This window comes from Erpetoichthys calabaricus, chromosome 4, assembly GCF_900747795.2.
Source record: "Erpetoichthys calabaricus chromosome 4, fErpCal1.3, whole genome shotgun sequence".
In the NCBI taxonomy this organism is placed as follows: domain Eukaryota; kingdom Metazoa; phylum Chordata; class Cladistia; order Polypteriformes; family Polypteridae; genus Erpetoichthys; species Erpetoichthys calabaricus.
This window is the reverse complement of record NC_041397.2, coordinates 161,394,394-161,413,689: the sequence shown is the minus strand read 5'-3', so window position 1 is coordinate 161,413,689 and position 19,296 is coordinate 161,394,394. Positions and strand designations below refer to the sequence as shown.

General features: G+C 38.3%; 1 protein-coding gene across 1 annotated transcript in view; it reads left to right on the top strand.

Moving 5' to 3' along the window:
• kpna3 (karyopherin alpha 3 (importin alpha 4)) overlaps positions 1-19,296 on the top strand; it is a 287,088-nt gene that overhangs the window by 150,537 nt on the left and 117,255 nt on the right. Inside the window, 1 exon segment of the mRNA XM_028790479.2 lies at positions 7,775-7,861. Within this exon segment, the coding sequence (XP_028646312.1) occupies positions 7,775-7,861 (87 nt within the window).

Here is a 19,296-nt window from a genome sequence, read left to right as displayed (position 1 = left end):
ATATAAGGTGTCAGACAGTCCGATATATAAGATGGAGCAAGATTATTTAAGGCTTTGTAAACCATAAGCAGTATTTTATAGTCCATTCTGAATGACACAGTGTAGTGACATCAAAACTGGAGAAATGTTCTTGGATTTTCTTTTCCTAGTTAGGATTCTAGCAGCTGCATTCTGCACTAGTTGCAATCGATTTGTCTTTTTTGGGTAGTCCTGAGAGGAGTGCGTTACAGTAATCTAGTCGACTGAAAACAAACGCGTGAACTAATTTCTCAGCATCTTTCATTGATATGAGGTCTAACTTTTGCTATGTTAAGTGGGGAAAAAATGCTGTCCTAGTGATCAGATTAATATGCGATTTAAAATTCAGGTTACAGTCAACAGTTACCCCTAAATTCTTTACCTCCGTCTTGACTTTTAATCCTAATGCATCAAGTTTGTTTCTGATAACCTCATTATATCCATTATTGCCAATCACTAAAATTTCTGTTTTCTCTTTATTTAGCTTGAGAAAATTACTATTCATCCATTTAGAAACACAAGTAAGACATTATATTAGTGAAACAACAGAGTCGGGGTCATCGGGCGCTACTGATAAATACAGCTGCGTGTCATCAGCATAGCTGTGGAAACTCACAGAGCTAATGCCCCGAGATAATCTGACCTAACGGAAGCATGTAGATGAAAAAGAGCAGCGGACCCAGGATAGAGCCTTGTGGAACACCATACAGAATATCATATGTCTTTGAGTTGTAATTACCACAACTAACAGAATTTTCTACCTGCCAGGTAGGATTCAAACCAATTTAAGACCCTGCCAGAGAGGCTCACCCATTGACTAAGGCGATTCCTAAGAATATTGTGATCAATGGTGTCAAATGCGGCACTCAGATCTAAGAGGATGAGAACAGATAAATGGCCTCTGTCTGCATTTACCCGCAAGTCATTTACTACTTTAATGAGTGCAGTTTCTGTACTGTGATTTGTTCTAAAACCTGACTGAAACTTATCAAGAATAGCATGTTTATTGAGGTAGTCATTTAGCTGCATAATCACAGCCTTCTCTAGAATTTTACTTAAGAAAGGCAGGTTAGAAATAGGTCTAAAATTTTCCAAAGCCGTGGGGTCGAGATTATTTTTCTTGAGTAGGAGTTTAACTACAGCAGTCTTTAGACAGTCTGGGAAGACCCCCGTATCTAATGACGAATTTACTATGTCAAGAATACTATCAATTAGAACGCCCGATACTTCTTTGAAAAAACTTGTTGGTATTGGGTCAAGGACGCAGGTGGAGGGCCTCAGTTGAGAAATTATTTTATATAAATCAGGTAAATCTATCCTGGTGAAAGAATTTAATTTGTTTTTAACAGAGTACTGTGGCTTAAGAGAATGTGCAGTGTTGGGGAGACATACTATATTATTTCTAATATCATTAATTTTTTGATTGAAAAATACAGCAATAGCTTCACAAGTTTCACTGGAAGTATTCTGGAGGCATTTTGTTGAGTTAGCTGGGTTTAGCAGACGATCAATCATAGAGAATAAGACTCTGGGATTACTAGCATTGTTGTTTATAATTCTAGAGAAATAGCAGCACCTCTCAAGATGGACTGTGTTATTGTATTCTGTTATTTTAACCTTCAATATCTCATAGTGGATAGTTAGTTTAGTTTTTCTCCATTTATGCTCAGCTGTCTGGCATGTTCTCTTTAAATCAGACACACTCTGGGTCTTCCATGGTATAACAATGCTAGAAGATTTTTTAACTGTCTTTTCATGTGCGACTATGTCAGCAGCAGCTCTTGCCATAGTATTAAATTTTTCCACCTTACTATTTACATTATCCTCGCTATTGTAGTTAGCACTACAAACGGACTGGTTGCTTACAATGTTTGTATATTTTGAAGCTGCTAATGAATCAAATAAGCATTTTTTAACTATTTTTCTTGTGAATGTTTTCTATCATTTCTATATTAAATACTAAAAGAAAATGGTCTGATAGACCAATATCAATGATCTGCTTCACATCAACTTTCACTCCTTTAGTAATTGCTAAGTCTAACGTATGACATGCTTTATGTGTAGGCTGATTAACGAGCTGTCTCAAATCAAGAGTGTCCAGGAGGTTCATAAATTCTTTTACTTTTGGGTCACACTGTTTATCGATATGAAAATTAAAGTCACCAACTATTGGGAGCGCGTCATAGTTCGTAATTATAATTGACACCAAGTCTGAGAATTCCTCAAAGAAAGACGCATTGTATTTAGGAGGTCTATACACAGATAATACTAGAGACTGAGAAACTCCATGAATAACAACGGCAAGATACTCAAAGGACTTGAATTTACCAAAACGGACACCTTGACACTTCAACCAGCTTGAGTAAATGTTTGCTAAACTGCCGCATCTTTCCTTGGCGATCCGCACGAGCAAAGCTGTAATTTGGAGGCGCAGATTCAATTAAAACAGCTGCGCCATCAGAGCTAAGCCACGTTTCACATAGGAAAATTGATTTTATTGCACTATCACTAATAAGACCATTGATGGAAAACGTCTTGTTGGTTAATGCTTTAACATTTAGTAAAGCCATATTTAATGTTTCAGAAGAGCAGAGCTGAATTTTATGTGCATTATGGGTTTTTGAAAATAGAAATTAAGTTATTTTTATTAGCGCCACTCTGTGCGTATTTTCTATTTAATCTATAATCTGTTTTTATAGATTTAATACATTGTTCATCTAAAGGTGTAATTGTAATATTCGTATTTATGCCGAACTGCCTAGATTTTTTACATGCGTTGAGGTTAGTTATTAGAGTAGTAATGCAGTTTACTTTTGCGGAAGACTTGGTTAAAGAATTATCATATCCTAGCAAAGCATTATGGAAAGGGTTAGGAGTAGAAATAGCGAGTCAAGAGAGACGAATTACCTTTCAGGAGACCTCTTTGAGATAAGAGAACTTATCAAAAGGATGCCCATCACAGCAGTACTCCACCAATCAGGTGTTTATGGTAAAGTGGAAAGACTGAAGCCATGCTTGAGACAAAGGATTATGGCAGCTTAAATGACATTGAGAGTATGGGGAAATTCTCTGGTCTGATGAGACAAAAGTTGAACTCTCTTGGCAGAGGCACTGTTCATTACCTGTCTAATATCATCCTTCCGATGAAGCATGGTGGTGGTAGCATAGGGGTGCTTCTCAGCAGCAGGGACAGAAAAACTGGTCAGAATTGAGAGAATGATGAATGCAGCTAAATACAGAGAGCGAGAGCTCCTTAAAGATAACCTGCTCCAGAGTGCACACCTTTCAGCATAGAAATGACCCAAAACATATAGCCAAAATAATGCTGTTGTCTCTTTGAGACAATTGTCAGACTGTCCTTTAGTGGCCCGGCCAAAACTCAGCCTTAAACCACATAGAATATCTTTAGATATGTGTGAAGATGGCAGTTTAAAGATACCTCCCATTCAATCTAACTGAGATTGAGTGGATCTGCCAGGAAGAATAGGATAAACTGCCCAAATCCAGGTGTGTAAAGCTTGTAGAAACATACCAAGTACAAAGTACTTGGTACTGAATTAAGTGTCTGAATGCTTACATTAATGAGACTTCAATTTTAGATATTTGATAAATTTGCAAATCTCTCTGAAAACATTTTCACTTTGTCATTATGTATTAGAGTGTAGATTAAATGGCAGTTTTTTCCATTTAAAATTAAATCTACAAAAGATTGTGCAGAAAGTAAAAGGTATCCGAGTACTTTCTAAATCCATAGTCCTTCTTCCTCATACCTAATATTATTGACTTAGCCTGTTGCCCCATAAAACCCTGAACTGAATTAGGCAAATATGATAGAGGTTGTACTGGCAGTAATATTTTTATTGCCTCTGACAGTATGACGGTTCTGTGTCTAAAGTGTTTGACCAATTACAAGTGCTACCCACAATGTGTAATGGAGAGAATATGGCTTACAATGTAAAAAAGCAGCTTATGTCTCTGCTTTCTCTTAGACCATATCAGCAAGTATTTTTGGGAGACTCGGAAATGTTCCCCTCAAACTACAAGTCAGCCTTGAAGTATAGTGCACACGTTAGCAGGTCTTTCAGATACTGCAGACCATTGTACCAGTCTGCTCCATGGAACACTTTTAAATTTGCATATAAAATGAAAAAGGTTATTCTTTTTCAGTGGAAAATAAAGTATGAATAAGAGATGGTGGTCTGCAAAACCCAAACATGTTATGTAGTTGAGGCTTTCCAAATGAAATAACACAGTGCTATTGATTTGTGCAGTGACTGATGCTTTTCATTTTCTTAAATTAATTCCTAATTGAGAATGAAAGCAACAGTAAGGATGTTCTCTGACATATTTCTCCCAAATATTATGTGCACACTAGCAAAACTGAGAAGGATAACCTGATAAATCCTATGTCTCTTGATCTGAAGTTGTGTTGAAAAGTCAGTACACTAGAGTTAAGTTTTGTAGTTTTTTGTTTCAGGCTGCAACTGACAAACATGTAGTTTTTACCAAGGTTTAAATTTAGGGAAGTGTCACATTTTAATGACACTAGAAAATGTTCTGCCTAATTTATTAAACCTACAATTATTCAACATATTGAACCCATGTGTTTTAAAATTAAGTGCAGCCCATGATTCTTTAGCTTTATAAAGATACCCTTAACAGCAGTAAATTGACTAGTGTATTTTTAGGATTCATTTTTAGGTCCTTACATTGTGTTGGAAATTCTAGTATACTCCTCCTTGCAGCATTGCATCAGTTCATGAGCAGATTCATTCATGAACAGAATTTCAACTTGTTTGTGGATTAGATGTTATGTTAGTGTGACAAAGATTATTGTCCTAATCTAGTTTCATCCTAGTTTCCACTCTGAAATGGAAGGCTTGCATTTTTCTCTAGACTACCCTAATATCAAGAGTATTTCATGTTGGACCAAATGACTGCAGGGCATCCAGTTCTTTAGGCATCACTCATCCTCCACCATGCTTTGGACACATGGTATTAGGCGGTCATGGTGATGCATTGTGTGTTGGTGGTCACCAAACATGAATTTGTGTATGATGACCAAGCAGCTTCACCTGCCTGTCTACAGTATTTCACTTTGAATGTCTGAAGTTTCTTCGGGTCCCAGTTTGCAAAACTAAATCATGCTGCCATCCTCTGTATGTAGAGAAAAAAGTTTTCTCCTTGTTACCCTTTTGGGAAAGACGGAATTTTTCCCCTTTCCTTTTTTTTCTTGTAATAGTACTAACAATTCTAACATTTACCATGTTAAAGAAGTGAGTTCATCCTTGGAGGTAGATTCTTGGTTATTTCTGGTTTCTTAGAGTATAATTTTTTGTACCCCCACCCCCAAGCCCTCCAATTTTAAATAATTATCTTTTCTTCTGTAGAATGATTTATTTAACATTGTTTGGAAATTACCTTGTAACTTTTTTTTCCCCCAGAGTAAAAAGGCCGCTAATCTAGGATCATTGCAAATTACTTTGGTCCTTGTGGTGATGTCTTCATTAACTTGAATGCTAAAGACTGAACTGCCAAGGGATGGTTCTGAGTTTTATGTTGTTGAAGGTTGTAAAAATTCCTGAATTAATGAATAGAAGAAATCAGCTCTGATTCTTAACTGACATGGGGATAGCATGGATATTATTTGCTTTTTCATGCTTAGATTCTGCATGTTGCTTTATTTTTATTTTTGTTGAGTGTATGATGACAACATAAAACTACCATTTTTTTCTCACAAGAGAATAGGTTAAATTTATGTCTTGACTAGTTTTTTGCTTTGCAACCTCCCTCACAATTACTTGTCATCTATAGGGGAGAAGCCAAAGCTTTAAATTCATCAAAAGTTTCAATATCTGGTTTTCAACAGATCTTGATGTTTTAGGGTCCCCTGATACCAAAACCATCTATCTCGATGATCGATGTGCATGTGTCTGTGTGTCACAGTTTCTTGAGGACGGTCTAGAGCTATAACGGCTGGACAGAAAAATTCCAAACTCTAACTTAAGCCTGTTATGAGATTACAATGTAATGATTAGTTTTGATGCCAAATCATGCAATGAAAGGCACTCTAGAGGAACCCTCAAATACTGTAATTCTGCCATTATAATTTCTTCTTGTCAATTGCTATCGTAATAACCTATTTTATGATCAGAAAGATAAGCATCAGAGCTGTAAATAACTACTAAAATGTTACAGAATAGTTTGGGTAAATTGTTTTCTATGGTGCAAAACCTACTGACACTTGAGTCCAAATTTTTTTTTTTTTGTATTTCCAAATACTCCAAAGTTACACTTTGTAATTCAACTTATTTAAAAAGTATTAGATTAGATTCAACTTTATTGTCATTGCAGTTTAGCATCTAACCAGAAAGTGCAAATAGTAGACTAAGGTGCAATAGACAGTGGGTGCAAATAGTACTTTAAAGTACAATAAATTGCAAGGTGCAGTAAGGCAGCATACAGTTGAGAATATATATCTATATGATATTTGAATTTACAGATAGTGGTATATAAAAGGAGGGCGGCACGGTGGCGCAGTGGTAGCGCTGCTGCCTTGCAGTTAAGAGACCCGGGTTCGCTTCCCGGGTCCTCCCTGCGTGGAGTTTGCATGTTCTCCCCGTGTCTGCGTGGGTTTCCTCCGGGCACTCCGGTTTCCTCCCACAGTCCAAAGACATGCCGGTTAGGTGGATTGGTGATTCTAAATTGGCCCTAGTGTGTGCTTGGTGTGTTTGTGTGTGTCCTGCGGTGGGTTGGCACCCTGCCCGGGATTGGTTCCTGCCTTGTGCCCTGTGTTGGCTGGGATTGGCTCCAGCAGACCCCCGTGACCCTGTGTTCGGATTCAGCGGGTTGGAAAATGGATGGATAGTATATAAAAGGAAGAGTATATAGATGTGAATACTGATCAGTAGTACAGATACATGGTACAAATAGAGATATGAAACATTTTTATATACAGAATAAATATATGTAAATAGATGAAAATATACATAGAGTACAGTCAGAGGTTATTGATATTTAGAAAGGTCAGCTATTTAGTGGTAAAGATTGAGAGTTCAGAATCATAATGGTGTTATGAAAGAAACTGTTCCTTGGCCTGCTGGTGTGCGACCGAAGGCTCCTGTAGTGCCTCCCTGAATGGTGGAGGGTAAACAGTCTAGGGTTGGAGAGTGAGGCTTCCTTGATGATGTTGCGAGCCCATCACAGACTCTGTGTATGCTGCAGGTCAGCAATAGTTGGCAGCAAGATGCCAGTGATGTGCTGGGCAGTTTTCACCACCTGTTGCAGGGCCTTTCCATCAGCTATGAAGAAGTAGCCGTACCACACCATAGTGCAGTTTGTCAATATGCTGTGAAGAGTGCAGCAATAAAAGTTTAACAGAATCTGAGGAGACAGGCAGGCTTTCTTTAGCCTCCTCAGAAAGTAAAGTCATTGTTGTGATTTTTTTTTTAAACCAGACTGGAAATGTTTATTGTCCAAGATGTGGACCCCAGGAATTTGAAGCTGGAAACACACTCCACCTCAGCCCCATTTATATGGACGGGAGCGTGTCCTCTTTATTTACAGAAACGTATGACTCATTATAATAGAAGTGTTTAATAAAAGGTAATGCAAAAAAAGTTTTATAAAATACTCGGATGTAAAAATGACAAACATTTCTCCTTTAGTTTTTGTGAAAATGAAAGGCGTTTGCAAATAAAGAATTAACTATGTTGGTGTTTATGAAAGAAACTGAATTTTTATTTCACTTTTTCAGATGCTGTACCACTTTTCCTGAGATTGCTTCATTCACCTCACCAGAATGTATGTGAGCAAGCTGTTTGGGCTCTTGGAAATATCATTGGTAGGTATATCACAGATCTTTTCTTTCATCTTTGGTTTTTTTAAGTACACAGTTTACTTGTTTATATCATAATTCTCTGGTGTAGTGGACAATAAAGGAAGTAAAAGTTCGATAATGTATATTAATGTATATAATGGTAGCCAAGCACAGCTTTAATGGTAAGGTGGTGTAACAGATTGGAACACAGAAGCTTTGACATTTTCACTTTATATAAAAATCTTTGATACATCTCTTGAATTTACTGCTAATACGTTAAGAAAATGAATCCCAACAAATTTTTTTCAAGGACTCTGTATACAATGAATTAAATGCATAATTCCTCATTCATGTGACCAAATTGCATGTTTAGTTAGTAATTCTTTGTGTGAAAATACAAAGTTCAGTCAATTATAATGTGCATTGTTTCAATAACACTAGAATCTCTGAAGCCTATGAAAAAAGTCATAATCCTAGGCCACATTATCCTCAGCAGCATCTTTGTTTTTCAAATGTGTCAATCAGCACAAGCAGCCTGCTGTCCCAACCCCCACCCCAAACCTATGCAGTTCAAGTCGGACAAAAAGTTGTCCCAGCTCAAGTCTGTTTATCTGGTTGTGAGGTGCCTGGAATTGTATAGGGTAAATAATATCATTCTTTGGAACACGTGCATTTCATGTGTGTTCCGTGCCAACAACGATCTGGATAAATGTAGGATGACAAGAAATGTGAGGCAAGAAATGTTGAACACATAGCTAAAACAAACATTTTATAATGTTTTATTAACAATAGTGCTGGGCGGTATACTGGTTCTTACCGAAAACCGTTTTTTATTTTTGTTATGATATGGATTTTTGTTATACCGCAACACCGGTTTAAATTGCCTAAACGACGTTCGGAACATGACGCAGCGGGAAACTGTTCACGTGGGGACCTTTTTCACTGCTACACTGCTAATCACAGCGGTGTTGCACGGGGGCTCTTTTTCACTGCTACACCGCTAAATAGGTAGTGGTAGTATAGGTATTACACTCTGAAAATGGACAGAGAACATTCCGAAACTGAAGCTGTAGCAGACAATAAAGTTGAACATGATGACACAGAATAACTTTTGCCGAAAATAAAGAGTCGCGTCCGTTATCTGGAGATGCTTTTGTTTTAAAAGGTCAGATGTGGACCATTATGTTCAAATGTGTAAATACTGTTTCTATACTACTGGATAATACTGCAAGCCAAGTTGTACTTGTTTTATTTGTTTTCAATACTGTGTAATACTGGGTACTGTGTAATAGTGTGATGACATGTTGACTTTATTCTCGACATTTCTACTTTATTCTCACCGTTTATGTCAGATTAAAGTCGACATGTTGACTTTATTCTCGCAATTTACCATTAAAATAGAACATCGTAAAATGAATATTTAATTTACTAGATTTTCTCAAACCCTGTCATAAGTTATATAGCACATTAAATGCTTTGTGTTAAGTGTTCCCCGAGCCATGTTAAATCGAGTACGTGCTTCTTAAACTGACTTCCTCTTGTACTGAGGAGGCACCCGCAGCGATGGAGTGGAGGTTGCACTGCTGCCTCGGGTGTACCCTGCCTTGAATTTGCATGTTTTTCTAGTGGGTTTACTCGGCGTGCTTCAGTTTCCTTTCAAAGTCATGTAGGATGTGGGATTTTGTTATGCTATATTGACCCTGCTGGTGTATGTGTTGCTCGTATTCACCCTGCGATGTGCTGGCGACTCGTTCAGGATTTTCTCCTGCCTTGCACACAATGTTTGCTGGGATGGGCGCAACCCTGAATAGATGGCATAATTAAACATGTATAGCGAAGATATTTTTAACGTTCTGAACACTCTGTGAAATTGAAACTAGTTATAAACTTAGCCCACGAAGACATTTATCGTGTGGTGATTGGTTATGTGGAGAAAGTAAAAGGAAGGCTAGGAACTGGGGTTTTGGTACGTCAGGCAGATAGCACGCGTGCAATAAAGAAAGCCCGCTCAGAAGAACATCCTTTGAATTCTGTGCTCATGTCTCCGACCACCAGATCACAAACCCAACATTTACACAATATTTAAGTTAAACCTGTGCGATACCCATTCATACATTCAGTTTTTTGGAGCTTCGTCACACCTGCCATAAAGGTCTCTACACTGAACGTACACCTGGGGACCCCTTACTGCAAGGGAGCAGCACTACCGCCTCACTACCGTGCTTGTTTAATACCTGGATTAATGCATTTCATCATAAAAATGATATCAAGTATTTATTTAGCATTCTAAATTTTTATAGAGCAGGAATACCATGAAATGAATGGATTCTGTGCGGTGATTGCTGTCTCCTCTTAGTGCGGGAGAAGTCAGTTTAAGAAGCATAGTGATTAACAACTGGGTCGGGGAACACAAAACAAAGCATTTAATGTGCTGCATTAACTTATGACGGGGTTTGAGAAAATCGAGTAAATTAAACATTGATTTTAGGATGAAGTTTAGTTTACGACATTCTACTTTAATGACAAACTATGAGAATAAAGTGGAAATGTCGACTTTAATCTTGACATATACCGGTAGTTTGTTTTTTTTCTCTTCCCTCTCTGTCTGTATTTTTTTTTTTCTTCACCGTGGCCCTAATGCACTTCCGTAGGGCTATAAATCACAAATAGCATTATACAGTAAATGCAAGTTGCAGTTTTATTATTTATGTATATAGCTTAGCTTGAAGCAAGGTCCATGTTAATGCAGTTTACCTAAATGATGGTACAGTTGGTAAGGATGTCATCACAAAGTTGCACTTGTTTTATTTTATTTTATTTTATTTTAATTTGGTGAATACTGTGTAATGCACCTGGGCTTGAAGTCTTGAAGTAATAGTGCAGCTATCAGTTATAATACTATTATTTACCAGCAAGCCCGCGATTCTCGAAAGAATCGCAAATCCAAGAATGGCAATCACTTTCTGTTCACTCTGATACTTGGAGGGATGAAATGTCATGGAGGGTGGGTGCGTCCTGGGACAGTTCATTTAATTAAATAAACCTATTTGTACTACAGCGGTTTCTTTTTGGAGCTGTGACTCAGTTGTAGGTGCCTTCGTTTATTGTTTTCAGCTATGCAGTCGCGTGTTTGTTTTTCTATGGCTGTGTTGTCAACGAGAAGTCGTTTGCTGATGGCGGCGGATTCGCGTGCTGAAGTGGCCATGGCGGCGAATCCAGGCATGGAGGGCTACATTACTAAACGAACGTGGTATATGCGGTGGTGTGGGTGGTCGCGCTCGGGTGGCTGTACAACCTGGTGTGCACGCTTTACCTCAGGTTTAGTGTACAGGTTGTAGTCATGGTAAAGTTTTCATATAATTAAATAAACATATTTGTACTAAAGCGGTTTCTTTGTGTGGGCACCCTTGTTCATTCTTTTTATTCATACGGGCTCGTTTACAGGTCGTAGCCATACGGGCTTGTGTTTGTATTTAGTTGAGCTCTTTCATTGTGGATTAGTTGAGCTGTTTCTTTTTGCAGCTGTGACCGCGTTAGCTATAAGTCGTGTACTGTTAGGAATTATAATCACACTTACGTTTAATACGGAGCATTCGTTTATTGTTTTTTTTTTCCATCTGGTGTCGGGGATTCCGTACTGTAATGTGATTCACATATGTGCTGAATCGTTTCGTTTTTGTTTTCTCCGTGGCTGTGTTGTGAGCTATGGACTCAGATTTGTATTTCCGTTAGTTGAGCTGTTTCGTTTTTGAGCCGTGACTCCTCTGCCTGGGAGCTTTTTCGTGTGCTTCATATGTCTAGCGGGTGTGTTCTCTGTGGCTGTGTCGTCAGCTATGGGCGGGCTCGTTGTAGTGGCGATCACTCTGGTAGGCGTATTTTCTGTGGCTGTGTCGTCAGCTATGGGCGGGCTCATTGCAGTGTGGCAGGGCGCGTGCGCATCGTTGCAGCGCGGCAGTGCGCGTGCGCTTCGATGTGCCCTGCGTCCATATCCTTCGGTTAGTAATATGGATTTTATTGTTATTATTTATTAGTTTAAATATTATGCAGTTTATTGATGGTAGAGTTGTTGAAAAAGTCACTTTAACATGTCAGTGGACAGAGATGGTTAACATTAACAAAGTGTAGTTGGTTCACAAAAAATATTTACTATTTATTACTTTTCTAAGACATGTTCAGTGCAATACAACTTTTGACAAGCACCACTGGATATTTTACTAAGTCTAAATGCCTCTTTGGATGGTTGAAAATATGTTGTCAAAATCATAGTTTAAGTTTTTGCAAAATTTTTTCAATAAAAAGGTTCTATATTTTGACTGCAACTGTCATGCAATGTGATTCCTTCTCTTTAGTGCCACCCCCTTGAAAACTATCACTTTATGGGGCCATGCAAACCTGGATTAATACTTGTGTGCACATTAAAATGATTTTTAATACAATGTGCAATTCTCATAACAGTGGAATAGGTTATTCTTAGCCAGTCTACTGCAGTAATTGCAGTGGAAAATGTGGTTAACATTCACTCATGCATGGGGAAAAAAATACCGTCCAATACCGTGAAACCGGGATAATTTAGAAAAATACCGTGATATAGAATTTTGGTCATACCGCCCACCTCTAATTAACAATGACCACATTTTTACATGAAGCGTATGTGTGAAGACTGAAGTCAAAATATCAAACACTTTCACAAAAGGTACATGTATAACAAAACAAGTGTGCTTTTATTCAAGAATATAACAGAAGAAAAAGAAATCAGGTTAGGGGATAATGCGGACACATTCGCTTGGTTGCTGCAGAGATAAGAACTGCTGTCTCATAATCAAGAGGTTATGGGTCCTTCCTGCATTTACTGTTGTGAGTAGTGAGCTGGTCATATTGTTACTATTATAGTAAAACATACATTTGATTTAAGTCTGTAACAGCCAGTGTAAATTTATGGCACTTATAAAGGTTAGTTTTTTTTTTTTTTTTTTTATTCAGTTTTATTCTCTATTCTTCCAAAAGCGTAAAGTCATAAGTAGACTGCAGTGCTTCCTGTGTTTGATTGACATAGGTCTGCTGATGAAGCACATGTGCATAAGTTAAGTAAATAAATATAGGTAAACAATTTGATGTAGCTTTTATGTAACATATAAATGTTTGTTTTATATAAAGACCATCAAAAACCAATCGAAAACCGGACTTTGCATGATACCTTGGCGAGCTCTGTAGGCCCTGCTGTTTCGTTGAAGGACATGCTTGTGGCAGATCACTTGCAGGATGATGCCCAACCTCTTGCTGCATCCAAATGGTGCCATCTTTCTCCTTTATGCCTGGTGCATCTGCGTTCTTATGTGTGACCTAAACATTTCTTGCGGGGAGGACTTCTGTTCTCGTTCTCTGATGTACAACCCTTATCCTCATCAGAGTTCACCTCTGTTATACCAGATCTTTATTTGAAAACTTAACAGTGTCAGTTCGGAGGGAGCGTGAACATGACCGAGAGAATAAAACTGAATGATAAAAAAAAAACCCTAACCTTTACAAGTATCACAATTTTACAATGGCTGTTACACACTCAAATTAAATATGTTTTTATTCTATAATGGTAACAGTAAAAGCAGCTCACTACTCAAAATGGTAAATGCAGGAAGGACCCGGAATCGAACACGCGAGACAACAGTTCTTACCTCTGCATCATCCAAGTGGTCGTGTCAGCAACGTCCAGTAACCCAATTTCTTCTTCTTCTTCGGTTATAGTCCTGGATAAAAGTGCACTTGTTTTGTTATACTTTTACCTTTTGTGAAAGTATTTATTTGTTATTTGGACTTCAGGATTCACACATTATACACTTTATGTCAAAATTTTGTTATTGATACTATAACATGAAAAAAGTTTGTTTTAGCTATGTGTTCAACATTTCTTGCCTCACATTTCCTGTCATCCTAAATTTATCCAGATCATTATAGATATGGAACACACATGAAATGCATGTGTTCCAAATAATGACATTATTTACCCTATACAATTCCAGACCTACCTCGCACTCAGATAAACAGACTTGAACTGGGAGAACTTTTTGTCCAACTTGAGCTGTGTATTGGGGATGGGATCGCAGGCTTCTTGCTGCTTTTGCTAATTTAACACATTTGCAAAACAAAGACGTTGTTGAAGAGATGTGATGGAATTTAAGATGGCCGGGGATTACAACATTTTTCATAGTCTTCAGGGTTTCTAGTGTTAATATCCATACCTTACAGGTCATTCAAGATATATAATATTCTGTTATATTCAATTCAAATACCTCTTTTCTCTTTATGAGAAAATGAATGTTAAAATTTCAGTTCTTAAAATTGTTTGAAGGGGTTGATGATAAATGATTATTTGTTTAGGTGTAATTCTTTATTGAAAATCTTGCAAGAGAACTTGTTTTTGTTTTAATTGCCGCTTACGCTCTTTTAGTGGTAAATGTTTCTGTTTGTACAGAGGTAGAGCTTGGAAGTTTATCTGACAATATAATAGTAAATATCAAAAATAGCTTTACATTTTAAGCACAATAACAAAGTAAAAGTTACAGAGGAATAGTACAAGGTAAATTGATATATTCTGCAGAAATTTTCAAAGCTTGTAAATGAATACTGTGCAATATTTTTATTATTTCAGCAGACAGGAAAATCTTTAAACTCATTAAAATAACAGAATAAAAATGAGCAAACAACACATCATACAGGATTTGAGTGTCAATACAAACCAAGCCTCTTGACTATATCTATTAAGAGAGCATCAAGTTTGAGCCATGATGTTGAATGGACATGTTCAAGGAGTTGCTCAATGGCATTGTGGTATAATAGAAAGGCTGACATGTAAAGACATTTGTCATCTTCATATTTATGTGCAGCACCAGTAAATGTTCATCTTGAGATCTCATTTTGTATTGGAGAGGAACTGGTATAAGTGAGCTGAGTAAGGGGTAATGTGGTCACTTTAAGCTTATTTCGGCATTTTAACCAACTGATGTCCAACAGAAAAAAAGCATTGCAAGTAACTTAAAATATATCTGGCCTAGAAAGGTAGGGATTTACTCTTTTGTAAATGATACTATTTAGCTTTTGACAGCAGTGTAGAGAGAATATGAATGTCAGGCACTATCCAATATGACTTCAGGGCTGGTTATATAGAGAGCAGTGTTATAATATTGCAAGAGTCTGGGTTTTAACACTAGAATTACCAGAGCCTACGAAAAACTCGTAGATCCGGCCCACCTTAAATCCATTCGCACCTCTCCTATTCCATCCCCCACCGCCGCAGAATGTGCACAAAGTTCTCCCAGCTCATGCCTTGATTGATTATCTGGGAGTTAAGTGCTGGAGTTTTAGAGTGTAAATAATAGATCGTTATTTGGAACACATGCATTACATGTGTGTTCCATTTCTACAATAATATGTGTAAACACATTGTTAAATCAGAAACGTTTTTCATATTTTAGTAGTAAATGACAAAATGTTGGAATAAACTATATAATGTGTGAAGCCTGAAGTCCAAAGATCAAATAAACACTTTCACAAAAGTTTCAAGGACGATACAACAGCTTCCATGGCGTAGCGGTAAGATTTGCTGACTTGTAATCAAGAGTCCCCAGTTCGATCCTGACTGCCTCCTATATTTGCCGTTTTCAGTAGTGAGCTGCTTTTATTGTTAATATTATACAATACACACATACATTTGGTTTGCGTCTGTAACAGATGGTGTACATTTATAGGACTTGTAAAAGTTACCTCTTTTTTTTTTTCCACTTTTATTTTCTCAGTCACAATTACGATACATACTACCTCCCTAGGCATCTGACACGGTTAGTTTTTATTTGAAACTGGGAGTAACTGTAGATGTGAGTGGTGTTTTGAGGCAATGAAACTGGACATTCTCTGATCTGGAGGGATAAAAGCTGACACACACATGCTGGTAAATCTGCCTTCTTCGTATCTCACCGTCACTTGATTTTTTTAATTCAGTTTTGAGTGTTCCTGCTTATGCTGAATTAGTGTGCACCTTATTGTCTATGATGTCAAAAAAAAAAAACAGTAGTTATATGTGATATTTGGAATTATTCATTTTATGACCTGTATAGTACATTTCGGAAAATATAGTGACACGGATACAACATTATTCATATTATTCATATTCATTCGCATAACACCGTGTGTTTTTTTTTCCCCCCGATCTTGACAGTCAACACATGTTGCTGTTTCTTTTGTACCCCAAGACATGCAGAGGCAACAATAGTACAGAGAGGTCAGTTCAGCGCTATATGCAATCCTCACATTCAAATGTTAACAGTTCACACACACACGCAAGGACCATCCTTCCTACATTTACGACGTGTACCTGTTGCAATGCACACACTTCTCTCTATACTGTGGTTTCTATTACACACCTGAGAGACGATATATGTGACATTTTGAAGAAACCATTTTATAACCTGAATAGTACCAATCAGAAAACATCATCGCACTAATGCAATATTTGAAAGCGAACAGCGCCAGTTCTGGTGTGAATTTATGCTGGCGCTGTTACTTAGAGTTAGATCAGGAAGGGCGGGGTTATGCGAATGAATATGAATAATATGAATAATGTTGCATCCGTGCCACAATGTTTTCCGAAATGTACTATACAGGAAATAAAATGAATAATTCCAAATATCATATATAACAACTGGTTGGTTTTTTTTTTTTTTTTGACATCATAGACCCTAAGGCGCATGCTAATTCAGCATGAGCAGGAACACTCAATAAAACTGAATTTAAAAAAAAAAAAAAAAAAATCAAGTGACGGTTAGGTATGAAGAAGGCAGATTCACCAGCGTTTGTGTGTCGGCTTTTATCCCTCCAGATCAGAGAATGTCCAGTTCCATTTCCTCAAAACACCACTCACATCTAGTTACTCCCAGTTTCAAATAAAAACTAGCAGCGTCAGATCCCTAGGGCGGTAGTATGTATCGTGATCGTGACTGAGAGAATAAAAGTGAAAAGAAAAACGGTAACTTTTACAAGTCCTATAAATGTACACTGTCTGTTACAGATATAAACCAAATGTATGTGTGTACTGTATAATATTAACAACTAGCAAAATATCCGTGCTTCGCAGCGGCGAAGTACTGCTTTAAAATTTTTATTAAGAAGAAAAGTAAACCTTTTTAAAAGGAGGGGAAATATACCAATAATTTGTTAAGGATCTCTTTGTATACCATGTTGTCAGTTCGGTCCTCCGGTTGTAATATGACCAAGCTGTGCGCTGAGCTTACTCTTGAGCATGCAACGTATAGTTGGCCATGTGAAAAGCAATCTTAGCCCAAATCAATGCCAACCTTTTGTAGGGTCTGTCCCTGATACTTATTGTCATTGTGAAGCAGAGCCTTACTGGAAATTGGAGGCATTTGAATTGAAATGGGTTTCATTAATAACTTCGCATTCAGCTTTTGAGAGTTTAAACATTCATAAACATCAAAGTGTCCACTACTCAAATCGTCACCTGTGAATCTAAGATGTTTGAGGCATTGGCGGTTGTCCAAAGGTGTAAAATATTTGGCCATTTCGGTACACTTGAAAGCGACAACTGAACAATTCAGTGGCAGCCATCAACTCACAGGCAGAACCATAGGTGAAGGGTTTAAGCATTTCACTCTTATAGTGCTCCTGTGTAGTATGATTATCTCCTGTACCATCATCAGTCCACACCTTGAACCTGTCCCAGTCATTCAATATATAAGACGCAATGTTCCTCCGGATATCAAGAGTGAGCCTTATATGGCCGTGCAATATGTAACACAGATTGGAAAAGGCAGTCGCCATCTCTGGGCATGGAAACCACTCGGTAAGTGACAGTTCTTTGATCGATGGTGATAACCTCGATAGACATGTTAATGGGGGTACGGTTGGAACGATAAAGGAAATGGGTACCTGAACAATGTAAACTAAGTCTAAAATACCTACACAATAACTATAATCGTAATAAACGAACAATAAAACAGCGGAGAAGCTGTGGATTAAATAAAAAGGCTGCAGTTATCAGCAGGGAGACGTGAATACCGTGGCGAAGCAAGGACGGGAATGATGAGACCGGAGCGACGGACGGCCTTATATAGGCAGGCAGCCAACTACGTGGGAGGCATGGGGATGGGGGACCCAACGCCGCCTCACACGGCGACCAAGCTGCAGGCTATGGACGTATATATGTACGTAAGTAGGATTCAGTTAGCATTGGGAATCCGCGCACCAAATTTCTTGAAGATGGGCCCATAAGTAACAAAGACCGTTTGAAAGTTCAATATGGCGGCCGACAGTGGCGTCATACCACTGAAATAAGTACGTACATCGATTTCGGTTAGCGCCGGGAAGCCACCTACCAAATTTCGTGAAGATGGGGCCATAAATAAGAAAGTTTAACATAGCGGACGTTGTCGACCGTTATGACCGTTACGCGTAGAATTTCGAAATGAAACCTGCTTAACTTTTTTAAGTAAGCTGTAAGGAATGAGCCTGCCAAATTTCAGCCTTCTTCCTACACGGGAAGTTGGAGAATTAGTGATGAGTGAGTCAGTGAAGGCTTTGCCTTTTTTTTAGTATAAATAATAGCAGCTCACTACTGAAAACGGCAAATACAGGTGGCAGTCGGGATCGAACTGGGGTCTCTTGATTACAAGTCAGCAAATCTTACCGCTACGCCACGGAAGCTGTTGCATTGTCCTTAAACCTTTTGTGAAAGTGTTTATTTGATCTTTGGACTTCAGGCTTCAGACATTATATAGTTTATGCCAACATTTTGTCATCCATCCATTATCCAACCCGCTGAATCCGAACACAGGGTCACGGGGGTCTGCTGGAGCCAATCCCAGCCAACACAGGGCACAAGGCAGGGAACCAGTCCTGGGCAGGGTGCCAACCCACCGCAGGACACACACAGACACCCACACACCAAGCACACTCTAGGGCCAATTTAGAATCGCCAATCCACCTAACCTGCATGTCTTTGGACTGTGGGAGGAAACCGGAGCGCCCGGAGGAAACCCACGCAGACACTGGGAGAACATGCAAACTCCACGCAGGGAGGACCCGGGAGGCGAACCCAGGTCCCCAGGTGTCCCAACTGCGAGGCACATTTTGTCATTTACTACTAAAATATGAAAAACATTTGTTTTAACAATGTGTTTACACATATTATTGTAGAAAAGGATCACATATGAAATGCATGTGTTCCAAATAACGATCTATTATTTCCACTCTAAAACTTCAGCACTTTACTCCCAGATAATTGATCAAGGCATAAGCTGGGAGAACTTTGTGCATGTTCTGCAGCGGTGGGGGATAGAATAGCAGGCTGCTTGCTGCTTGTCTTAATCGGCACATTTACAGGACATAAGACGCTGAGGGAGAGGTGCGAACGGATTTAAGGTGGGCCGGATCTACAAGTTTTTTCATCGGCTGTG